At 41.6% G+C, this 13,336-nt stretch overlaps 1 protein-coding gene across 1 annotated transcript; it reads right to left on the bottom strand.

Annotated features, from left to right (window-relative positions):
* Positions 1-2,173: 2,173 nt before the first annotated feature.
* On the bottom strand, positions 2,174-7,073 carry LOC121853129. The gene is made up of 3 exons (XM_042347071.1): positions 7,019-7,073; positions 5,920-6,078; positions 2,174-2,978 (listed from the first exon to the last, which is right to left on the bottom strand). The coding sequence occupies exons 1-3, from the start codon at positions 7,071-7,073 to the stop codon at positions 2,326-2,328; spliced, it is 867 nt and encodes a 288-aa protein (XP_042203005.1). The 3' UTR covers positions 2,174-2,325.
* Positions 7,074-13,336: the final 6,263 nt, after the last annotated feature.

Genomic DNA, 13,336 nt, shown 5'->3' with positions numbered 1-13,336 from the left:
ATATTAATTGTAGTAAGTGTGTATATACATTATATATATTCTGGTATATAAGGTTTACTTTAGTCATCTTCAAAATAAATATAGTTTCAGTCATAATAGAAATACCTCGTATACTATAGAGAGAAAATTATATATATACAGAATATAAATTAATCAGGTATATGTGGTGTATGAATGTATGGTTGTATGGATATAATGCTGGAACAATTTTGGCATCATAAAAAAAAAAATAAACTTTGAAATTAAATGGATTATAAACTTTTCATGTAGTTTAACCATTTGAATGATGTAAGATATTTGTGTTATATGTTGATGATGGGAAAATATACCTAAGAGGGAAAGTATATCAGAGGGAAAGTATATCAGAGGGAAAGTATATCAGAGGGAAAGTATATCAGAGGGAAAGTATATCAGAGGGAAAGTATATCAGAGGGAAAGTATATCAGAGGGAAAGTATATCAGGAAGAAAGTATATCAGAGGGAAAGTATATCAGAGGGAAAGTATATCAGAGGGAAAGTATATCAGGAAGAAAGTATATCAGAGGGAAAGTATATCAAAAAGAAAGTATATCAGAGGGAAGTATAAAATAATCATTTCTCAAAAGGTCGCAATTTGAATCATCTAATCAGCAAATAATCACAATTAATTCTTTACCTTTAATTACCTTGCGACTCTACCTTAATTAGATACATTTAATTAACCATCAATTAGTGGAATTAACCCACTGTATCTTTCTCAATCACTACGTACACTAATTACCTATAAACAGTATGACAGGTGATGAAAAATGAATGATAAATAAGGAAAAAAGAACAAGACACAGAATAAAGATAATGTCAATAACGATAAATTAAGGAAATGAAAATAATAAGAGAAGGTAATGAAGGTAATCAATACAAATTATAAATGTAAAATAGAAGAAAAAAGATAAAATATAATAAATGCAGAACGATAATAAAGATAATTAGAGATTAATATGAATAAAAAATAACGAAATTAAACTAGATTTAACTATGTATAATATAGTTATTTGAGAGAGAAAGAGAGAGAGAGAGATTTACCTTCCCGCTTGGCGTTATAAAATTCTACCGGAGTCCACAACCCATACGTCACCGCTTTAATATCAACAGAGCTTGAAAATAAAACACGCTAAATTCTTCTCTCTTACCACTGTGAAGGAATTATTATGGCAAGAAGAGAATAGTGTTCGAGTTACGACAGACGAAAGTAAGACGACACTAACAGCAGATGGTAGCACGTATCAATGGGCTGGTTAATAATAGTTTTCTTTTGCTATTCACACTCATATATATTCATGATAAACAATATATATTACCTTATTGTTTTTAGATACAAAATTGATGCTAGATAACAGTGGCGTGCTAAAGAATTTGAAAAGGATAGTTTAATTCACAAATAAGTAAGTTAATGTTGGCGCCTTAAAGCTAAAGGTTTACATTTTCTTTGATGGTTAAGACAAAAAACGGACTAAAATAAATCAGTATAAACTATAATATATCTTAAGGTGGATTTCTTAGGTATCTAAATGTTACAAATATTTGCACGACACATACACATCCTCTTCAGTTGTTCCTCATTACACCATATTAATAATAAATTATCATTAAAGTCATTCTATATCATTCATAAGTAGTAATCACCCAAGAATGAATTACGTTTATCCTATGTAGTTATTATTGGATTTATTTATGCATAATTTTTATCAATAACCTGTCACTGATTAAGCTTGTCTGTAAGTGAATTAGTCATCAGCTTGTTTCAGTTTTCAGCTGAGGTGTACCTGCAGCTTAACTTTGTCTTCATTAAAGCTTTATTCCTTACTGAATTTGAAGTGCAAGAGATCTAGTTCAGCTGAGACTCATGCAAAACAAACACACAAACACACAAACACACAGACACCTGAGTTACAATAATCCTTTAACAGCTGCCACGTCAAATTCACTTCCTAAGACTATAATTTTCCCCCAACTACGACTTCCAGCAGATTATAAGGAGATGCCAACTAAGGTATTATATGTCATAAGAACCTTAGTAACTTTTTCATGTCTTATTAACTTTCTGAGTCACGTATTAATGTCTCTGTGGTCTGCTTATTGTCTCCAAGTTCACATTGTGCTTAAAGCCTTAACAACTGTGGTGATAATAGTTCAATACACATATCAAACATCACTACCAATAACAAAAGTCAATGGCATTTATCTAAAGTAATATGATTCTACTAAAGTCAGTTACCACACTCCCAGACTCCAACACTCATAGTCCCCAGCTAACCACCAGTGTTTTCCCCCTACTTCCGGGTCACTCTACACTTCATCTGGTTCATAAAGACTTGCCCACAGTTCAATAACCTTGAGTTTAAGTTGATCGATCTCGTTGATGCCGGTGATCCAAGGGAGACTTCGCCTGATCCCGGTGTCGTTCTGTGAGAGCTGTTCCTCGCCGTTCATCACACCCAGGACCTTACAGTAGGTTGTCGGGTTGAAGAAAGGAAGGCAATTTGAGGAGGAATTAGAGGTAAGATGACGATTCTTAAAGGGCGCTCCCCACCAGTTCCCTGCTTTACCTTCTAAGTATTCACCAACTTTGAGACTTTTCTTGTGAATCTTTACCGTTTTGAAGAATGATGATACAGCCAAGTCGCCTTCATATAACAGTCTAACCTGCAATTTCAATGGTGTAGGTGAGGTGTTTTCTGGTACCGGCTCTCCTGAGTACCACAGTAGGAACCAACCTTGATCACAAGTAACTGAGAAACGTTTGGAGTGATCACGTGTCCAGAGGGATATACGGCCATTCACTGAGGGTACATCCCAACAGGTAGAGGGGCAGTTCTCACAATCCTTCCCTGAACAATATTTACGACCACAGGCATTACAGTCACGTGTAGCCAGACAGGTGGAGAAGCAGGTTGGGGGTGTGGTGATCTGGTTGTCAAATCTCTCGTAGTAGAAATATCCTGAAAGTACACGAAAGAAGGGAGGAGTGATGAAAGAGAAGAGGAATGACGAAAGAAGAAGGATTGATGAAAGAAGAGAGGAATATGAAAGAACGGATAAATTATAATAGTAGGGAGGAATGATGAGAGATGACAAAATAATGAAAGAAAGAAGTAGTACGGGGAATTCAAAACAACGGTAAAGAAAACTGCAAAGCAACCCAGAACACAACTGAATGAAAGATAATGCGTTGGAATGAAAGCTCTGAGGATGACCTACGTCCTTCACATGCCTCCAAAGAATTACCTTTGGCCTGATTATTGCATCTTACCTGGACGTATTGTGATAACTCATTTAAGACCATTTGGGAGATGCATAAAATTACTCTAAGATGGTTCCAGGAAAACTCATCAAAGCCAAACTCTCCCTCCACGTCGCCCCTAAAAGACGAAAGCAACAAGACTCCAGAAGAGGATTTAACATCAAGCATCTGGAGTATCCAACGATAACACATGCTTTCAGAGAGCAGCTCGAACATGGGCTGATAAACAACCTGACAACAAACAACCCAAATCCCAGTGCAGAATGGGGGTATTCTCGACACTGCCATGCCAACAACCTGCAGAGACCCTCGGCCAGATCGAAAGAATACACCAGGACTGGTTTGATGAAAATCACCCGGAAATCAACGTACTCGTCGATGATTAACGTACTGTTTTAACTGACTGACAGAAAAACCTTAAGTCTCGGACCGAAGCTGTTACCTTCAAACACAAGAAAGCGGCAGCCCAGCACGAACTTCGCAATCTAAAGGACGACTGGCTTAAAAATAAAGCATGTGAAACAAAAATTTGCAGATCAGCACAAGATGTGCGAATTTCTAAATTCCACTCAAAAAATTTATGGGCCAATTACTCGTGGCGCAGCTCCTTTCTGCTCTCTGACGGTAACCACATAATTAAAGATGACGAAGGCCTCCTTCAGTGCTGGAAAGAGCACTATCATTCATTGCTCAACCGAAACACTGATGTGGATGTCCTGACTACCCAACAAGTTCTTCAGCACCCAAAGATGACCCACCTCAGTTATCCTCCATCCCTGGATGAGGTAGTTACAGCCATCAAACAGATGAACAATAACAAAGCCACAGAGCCCGATGGAATCCCAGCCGAGGTATACGAGTATAAAGCAGGAGGACTCTGCTTATCAACCACCTCAACTCCTCCTGGAGAATATATGAGAGGAGGAGGAGGAAATCCCCCAAGCTCTTAAAGACGCCTCCATCGTCAATATTTATAAGAACAAGGGAGACCGGTCACACTATGACAACTACCGCAGGATTTCGCTGCTGTCCGTAGCTGGTAAGATTATCGCCCAAGTCCTCCTAAACAGACTTCTTCCTGAAGCGAAAAACTTCCTCCCAGAATCTCAACGTGACTGTAGACCATCACGTGGCACCATTGACATGATCTTTGCTGCCCGCCAGATACAGGAAAATTGCAGAGAACAGCGTCGTGACCTGTGCATGACCTTCAGCGACCTAACCAAGGCCTTCGTATCGGTCAACAGGGAAGCCCTCTGGCGGACCCTCAGCCGTTTTGGCTGCCCACCAAAATTCTTCGCTATTGTGAGGCAACTCCACAATGGCATGAACGGCAGTGTCCTGCACAACGGCACCCAGTCTGAGTTATTCCCCATCCAAACAGGAGTAAAACAAGGGTGTGTACTGGCACCAACTTTTTTCCATTTTCTTGACTGCCTTCTTCACTCCTGCCAATGCCGATTTAGCCGGTGGGGTGGACATTCAGTACCGGATAAAGGGACTTTTCAACATAAAACGACTCCAGGCAGGAACAAAGGTGTCGACAGCTTCCATTACTGAATTTCAGTATGCAAACGACCTCACCCTTGTCGGTCACACTGAATGAGACCTACAAGAGATCCTGAACACCTACGCAGACGCATATGCACATTTCGGCCTTGAGGTGAATGTACTTAAGAATCAGATTCTTTTCCAACCTGCCCCTGGTTCAGCCACACCTCCACCATCCATCCAGCTTAACGGTACTACCCTCTCTAATGTTACCCACTTTCGGTATCTCGGCTCCCACCTGTCCACCACCGCGGACATAGATGAAGAGATTCAACATCGGAGCAGATGTGCATCTCAAGCCTTTAGCAGACGAAAGAAGACCAGTGCCAACGTCGGAAAGACGCCGCCGCCGCCCCTCCCGCACTATATGTTGCCCTCCACACGCGCAACATCTGTGGACGACCCTGCCGGTCCTGTATCAGCCTCTCGAGTCACCCCAGAGCTCGCCAACGAAGGTGGATGATCGTCATACTCGATTCCGAGTGACAGCAAAGTTGTAATCAATTTATTTTTCATTTTGCCACTTACAGCGGCTAATTTATTGTGCAACCCATACTCATCCTGTGACCAGTAGTACAAAAGAATTACAGATTAGGGTTTACAAAGGGTCAGAATAATTACCCCCCGCGGTCAGGATATTATGGCACTGAATGTTACACAGAATTTCAAATAAATTCTTTGTTTAGTTCTATACATAAAGGGTAACTTATTCACAACTGCGTGAGTACAGGAGTGTGTCTGGCCTCACACTTTGTTATTCACATTTGCGTGAGAGGTATTGAAGCATATTGTGTGTTTGGTTCAATGGTAGTAGTAGTGTGTGTGTGTGTGTTGAATGACTGTATGTGTAAACGATAAAACGAAAGAACAATCTAGTTTGGCAATGAGGGATGTTGTGCATGACGGGGCGACAATTACCATAACCAGTATCCAGTGGTCAAACAGTCCCTCATCCTCTCCTGCTAATAATACACCTGTCACTCCCGCCACGATGGTGTCAGGAGGAAGTCAGCACTATCTGCCATCTAACACGCCAAGAGAACACACTAGTGATGCTGATATACAAGTCCTTGAACCAGATAACTTACCCGGTGACGCCAGGAGCACGTTGTTCCTTTCGAGGCAGCGGTTGAGGGAGGTGAGGTAACAGCTTCGAGTATCATTGTGGAGGAGGAAGGAGATACAGAGTGGGGTAGCCAGACACAGGTGACTACACTCCAACACCCCCTTGGGAGACAACGCTTCAGCTGATGACATAAACAAAGGTATTATATTATTTTTCATCCATGAGATTGTGAAGTGTATTTATGTTTGTTGTAATATTTAAAAGTTGACCGTCGCCCCGCCAGTGAGGTCACAACACACAGATAAGCACCCCTGGGAAACTACCACTATCCTCTGACCAGGTGGTATAGTGTTGATCAGTCAATACTGGGAACAACCATGGGTCGCCTCTACACCTGACCACGAGATAACAAAGTGAGGTACTGTAACACCACACCACACCATACCACACCACACCACACCACACCACACCACACCACAACACACCACATCACAGGGTTTCTCGAGCTGTAACACCACACCACACCACACCATACCACACCACACCACCACACCACACCACACCACACCACAGGGTTTCTCGAGCTGTAACACCACACCATCTTTTTGGTGTAGATTAATAGGGTCTTTCTCTCTTCTAATTTCTTTTAACTCTTTTATTTTTTCGCCCCCCCCTCCCTTCCCCCCAAGGCCCTGTTGTGGATCGCTGACCTGTGCCCGGGTGAGCTATTCCCCGTAAAAAGAAAACAAAAGGAAAAAAGTGAGGTTCTTTATATCAACACCTACTGACGAGTTACTGCACCTCGTGACCACACACGGTAGGGCAAGAGACCAGCCCGGGCCATCAACTGTAACTATAATTTGTATGTTCAATTCATGTTCCTTCTCCTTTTAGTAATGAAAGATTTTGTTAAACGACCCAATCTTCCCCGTGGCTTTGATGTAATAAGTGATTTCTTTCCTATGTACAGTAAATTTTCTGCATTTTGTCTACCGAATTTTTTCAATAAACTGTTAATTATTATTATTATTATTATTATTATTATTATTATTATTATTATTATTATTATTATTATTGCGCACACACACTCACACACACGGAGGGACTCTATTTGTACTTACAAGTGGTTAGAATCGTCATCTTCAGCAGGTAGCTCTTCAGTACATTCTGCGGCATACTGTTCCTGTACCTGGGTCCTGTGAGGAAGTATGTGCCGCCAGTCAAAGCCCACAGCCTCACCACCATCAGACACACACACACCGCCGTCAACAACCACATCTCCAGAAACAGGTGGAACTTCTGTCAAGCTGGCGTGTGGTGTTGTGTGAGAGAATTAATCAGTGTTATGTTGTTGTTGTTATTATTATATATGGGTTGAAACTAAGGCACAAATATCATAAGAGAATGTTAAAATCACCTTATAGATCTGGTGTGAAGAGTGCTGGTGTCTGGGCCTGCTTACGGCTCTGCAGGCCAAATGGCATGACCCCTGCTTTTATAACACACACACACTCACGCACACACATCGACTCCAGAGGCACACACACACACACACACACACACACACACACACACACACACACACACACACACACACACACACACACACACACACACACACACACACACACACACACACACACACACACACACACACACACACACACACACACACACACACACACACACACACACACACACACACACACACACACACACACACACACACACACACACACACACACACACACACACACACACACACACACACACACACACACACACACACACACACACACACACACACACACACACACACACACACACACACACACACACACACACACACACACACACACACACACACACACACACACACACACACACACACACACACACACACACACACACACACACACACACACACACACACACACACACACACACACACACACACACACACACACACACACACACACACACACACACACACACACACACACACACACACACACACACACACACACACACACACACACACACACACACACACACACACACCATTTCTGCCATATGCCAGACGCTCCCACGGCTTGACACAACCACTCTCCCTGCTTACCTACCAGCCCCCTTCCCACTGACTTAGTAGAAGAATTTGACGTAGCAAAACGCCTGGACAAACTAAAATTAAAACGCTCTACCACCCCCATTGACTTACCAATGAAACTCTTCAAGGAGTTCTCCCCGGAGCTTACTAAACCCCTATGCTCCATCATCAATGCTTCTCTCAGTCAAGCCAGATGCCCAGCTGACTGGAAGACATCTTATGTATCACCAGTGCCCAAGTCAACCAGCCCACAATCCTTAAATCAGCTACGACCTATTGCAATCACCCCAATACCCAGCCTAATCTGTGAAAGTTTTGTGTTCGATTGGGCTTATGCTGATATTGCAGGAGTCGTAGACCCTCAGCAATTTGGCAACATGAAAACTTCCTCCACCACTCACTGTCTTGTCAGCTTTCTCGATTACATATACCGCCATCTCGAGAAACGAAAAACGTCTGTAGCTGTCGCCTTCAATGATTTCACTAAAGCGTTCGACCTAGTCGACCACAATATAATCATCAACAAAGCTATTGACCTCAGGCTTCGGAGAAGTCTTATACCATGGCTTACAGACTTCCTCAGTGACCGACGCCAAGTTGTACGCTTCCGAGGGGCTGTCTCCACCTTTCAGTCACTCACCTGTGGCGTCCCCCAAGGCACCAAGATGGGACCACTCTGCTTCCTTATGCTCATCAATGATGCCCTAAGAGAAACCCCTGCTCGCTGGAAATATGTCGACGACTCCACCATTAGGATCAGCGTCAACAATTCTGCTCCCCACTATACCGCCCTTCAGGATTTATTGAACAGTCTCCAAAACTGGGCCACCAACAACCAGCGCTCACACCATCAACCATACTAAGACCATGGTTATGCACATCAACCCTCCTCCGACATTGTCCCACCTCCCTTCCACATCGTAGGTCCGGAACACACCCAGGTTGTAGATTCCACGAAGCTCCTCGGCGTCACCAGCAGCATACCAACCAAATTGGAAACCACACGTCAGTGAAGTTATCAAATCCTCCAGTTTGCCCCCACCTCCTGCCGACTCAAGTCCCTCGGAGTTCCTGCACGAGCCTCAGTGTTTACACAACATTCATACTTCCCAAGCTCACCTATGCCTCCCCCACCTGGTCTTCCTCCCTGAATGCCACACAACGTAAACACCTAGAAAAAGTGCAAAAGAGGGCATGCAAGATTATTCTCTCCCCTTCCTACTCCACATATCAAGAAGCGCTCAACACACTGACCCTTTCGACTCTCACTGACCATCACCACGACCTCATCTACAAATTTGGTAAGAAGCTTCTACACCATCCCCGACACCGGCTCCTACTACCACCTGAGATCCCTTGTCCGAGAATTGCTGTTCGACACCACAACCGCATCCAGCCCATACGTGCACGAACTGATCGCTATAAGAACAGCCCAGTCCCAACCATTGTAAAATTATCAATAACTTGTAATAAATCAGTGTATTCACTCCCAGTAAACACTGCTCCTTACACTGTCACTATGTTGAAATGAACTGTAGTTTGAGCTTTTCCCCATCTAGTTATTATATGTCTTATTTGTGTCACTTATGTTACTTGTATATTATTTGTAATTCGTAACCCATTCCCCAAATATGTAACTGTATATTTTCAGCCTTCTGCTGCCAAGCTCTTTCAATAAACCGTTAATTATTATTATTATATACACACACACACACACACACACACACACACACACACACACACACACACACACACACGTACACGCACGCACACACACAAACACACACGCACGTGCTTGAAGGAAGACTTTAAAAATTGGGTGACTTGTGTCTTATAATTGAGAGAAAGAAATGGACGAGTTGTCGGTTCTGGGTAAACACAAGAAATACACTCTGCCACGTTCGTAGAGTGATACAGTATATATAATTTGTAATAAAAGTTTAAAGTCCTGCTATAATAGTAGAGATAAGTTTATTTTTTCTTGAAACAGGGCCGACATTTGCAATAACGTCACCACCTACCCAGCAGATGACGTTCTCGAACAAACTCACTGCTGCAGTCAGAGCCTAACAAAGGATGGCCTCTTCAGACCCCAAATGCCACGTTCAGGTAAGTTTTAAGGATGGTTTTTATGGTCTAAGTCATGAACATTTCGTAAGTGAAGAAATGTGCCGTGAAGAGCAGCTTCAAACATAAGTTGGATGGATATATGAGCGATAGGGGTTGGGTGTAAATGGGACTGCCCAGGATGGGTCAATAAGCCCGCTGCAGTTTCCTCCATTCTTATGTTCTTATGGACATAAAAAACTCCCATGTTCACACCAGTTAAGCTGTCGTGTATTCTTACCTGGTAGACTTTCTTTTTTTTTTCAATGCATTTACAGAGTATATCAGTACTAGATGGAGATACGCGTCAATTTAAAAGTAATGACATCGTCTGGACTTTGTTTTGAGAATGCCTGATGCTAGGTAAACATGACAACATAGTGCTGTTATTGTTTTGATGATTCACTAATGAACCATTGGGATATATCATCATTTATATTAATTAATGGGTAAAATTTTACTTGAATTACCATAAGTATTTGGATGCTTAGATTCGAGATAGGCATTATTGGGTAAATGTTAAGTTTTGGTCATCCCTGTACTTAGACATGCAGACTATGGTTTTTCTGGTGGTTTGAGATGTGTTATGAACGATTAAGACTCATATCTATCGGAAATCACTTGTTATGAGTTACTACCCCCCCCCCCTTACCGGTGTATGTTAAGCTAACCTTATCACTTATATCTTATTATACTCTAACCTAACGTAACCTAACCTAACCTAACATATGACCTGTATTTTCTTATGAGATCGAAAAATGTTTTGCAACAGAAATCCCGTAGAGATAATGTGTCTTATTGTTTAAAGTACTTAATCCCATAGTTAGGATCTTAAGGTTCCCCAGATGACCAAAACCAAAATAATACCAATATTGTTTGGAATGTTTATACTATGAAATTTATAGTAGAGGGCAGCTAATATCCACTGAATAGTTAATGTGCTCAGTAATGTTTATATATTCAATGGAGGATGACTGTGTTGCACAGTAAAGCACAATTAATTATCTAATAATATTTTTTACAGAGCCGATCAGCCGAGAAGGTTGGACAACTACCTCCAGATGACAGAAATTTACCCAAAGTAGAAGACTTTATGATTGTAGAGTATCACAAGAACTCGGCCATCCAGCTATGAAGCACGTTAAATTACATCTGTCATCTGATCATCTCAAGACCATCCCCTGGTTATTGTCGTCCTTAGTCCTTCCACAACATTAAATATAAACATCAGTGACGAAAACTTACATTTTCCAGACATGAAATAGGGAACAGTGATGAAAACTTCCATGTTGGAGTTATCGGTCTATTGCATCAGCCAGCAAGTAAATACACACGATGATACTTGAGCAGTAATTTATCTTAACCTAACAATAAGGTATGCCTGTGTATATCAACATTGTATATGGCCACAAGTCCTGCTGGTAACAACACATACACCACAGCTGGCGGCTTGAGCTAGTATGTGACGTCAAAACCAATCACAGAGCTTTTCGCAGTCACGTGACTTTTTAGCTTCTTTAACCCTTTTTTTTTTACATTTTGGGCCCAATTTATTTTAAAATATAATTACCACAGTGAATTAAAGCGTTTTCTTCACCCATTGACCTGCCAGCTTACGAAAAAATTCCGTCCGACAACTCGTCCATTGTCAAGCTTATTTCTAGCTTTATTACTATTATTATTATCATCATTATTACCTACCACACGCCATAAAACACACTTACAAAATACACTTAACTTTAAAAATAATCGTCAGTCACCCCAATAAATGGCTGCCCAAATCACACGTTTCAGCTCTTAACACCAAAGAAATCATGGCGTAAATACTATAAGTAAATGTGACTCCCGATTAATTATGGAGGTGAAATAGTGATGAATAGTATGTACATTAGTAATAGCTTCCTTAGGTTGGGGGGGGGAGCTTTGTTCGGGGTCAAATTAAATCAATTATTTCCTTTGACTTGTGTACCGAAATGAAAGGTGGAATTAGCTGCTGTGTTGTGAGTCACTGTAAGTGGTTCAGTAAATTAACCTGGAAATATGTGAACTAAACCTAGCTTATAAATGTTGGGTTTTGGTCTCACGTTGAACTGGAAATGTGGACCTATTACACCACGAGAGAAAACCATTATTTGTGTGTTTGCGTGTGTTTGCGTGTGTTTGCGTGTGTTTACGTGTGTTTATGTGTATGTGCTGTTGTTGGAAGTTGTAAATCAATAGTCTTAAACAATTATTGAACCTCTTTCTCTGTTCACTGTGGTATGATGACGGTTCGTGGTTCAATTTAAAGACTTCAACTACCCTCGCTGAGTACCCTAAGTGTGTGTGTGTGTGTGTGTGTTAAAAGGAACTGAAGTTTAACATTGTCACCCAAACACCTATGAACCACGAACTCAGCGCCCCTCCTCCTTTCAGCTCCATACACACACCCACAAAACACATTTATACGCCCCTCCACATGTCTCTATCCCTCCCATAACTCTCTACCCCCTACTACACCCCCCTCTCTATCCCCCTCGCGCATGGCAGGTGATGGTAGGTCACTATACAGGTATATATATATGGACCTCCGTTCATTGCACACACCTGGAGCTGAACCGTGCCATCCACCTGGTGCTCTTATACTTCAGGTAGACGACGTTAGTATACACATTGACTTAATATATTGAAATTAATTAAATAATCTCGTTTTTATTGAGATATTTTCGTTTTTTTTTTGTATTACCATATTTGAGTTTTAGTCATTGCAATATTTTAGTTAAGAAGAAATTAATGCATTGTCTCTCCTATGGCGAAACCTATCTCTCTACTCATTGTATCTCTCCTGGGCATTATCTCATCCCCAGCAGAGACAGAGAGAGACAGATAACGTGTGAAGAGACATATGTGGGTGTTGAATACTATATGGTGGACGTGGTGGGTATCGTTGGGAGGGTGGGTGTGGGGTACCTATGGGTCTCAGCTCATCACCACTAGAGGCACCTTCATCACCACTGGCCCAGAGTATAAGAATACCCTTCCTGTTGGGGTTATTGGTCATTACTTCCTTACCAAGATGAAAATATCAGTTGGTGAGTCGCATACAGTACATACATACATACATACATACATACATACATACATACATACATACATACATACATACATACAGAAAACAGACATGTACACTCACTCATCACCACCACCTCATGTGTTGTGTTCTATTGTGTTGTGTTATATTGTGTTG

The sequence above is a fragment of the Homarus americanus genome, unplaced genomic scaffold, assembly GCF_018991925.1.
Source record: "Homarus americanus isolate GMGI-L3 unplaced genomic scaffold, GMGI_Hamer_2.0 scaffold32871, whole genome shotgun sequence".
NCBI classification, from domain to species: domain Eukaryota; kingdom Metazoa; phylum Arthropoda; class Malacostraca; order Decapoda; family Nephropidae; genus Homarus; species Homarus americanus.
This window is presented reverse-complemented; position numbering and strand designations above follow the sequence as displayed.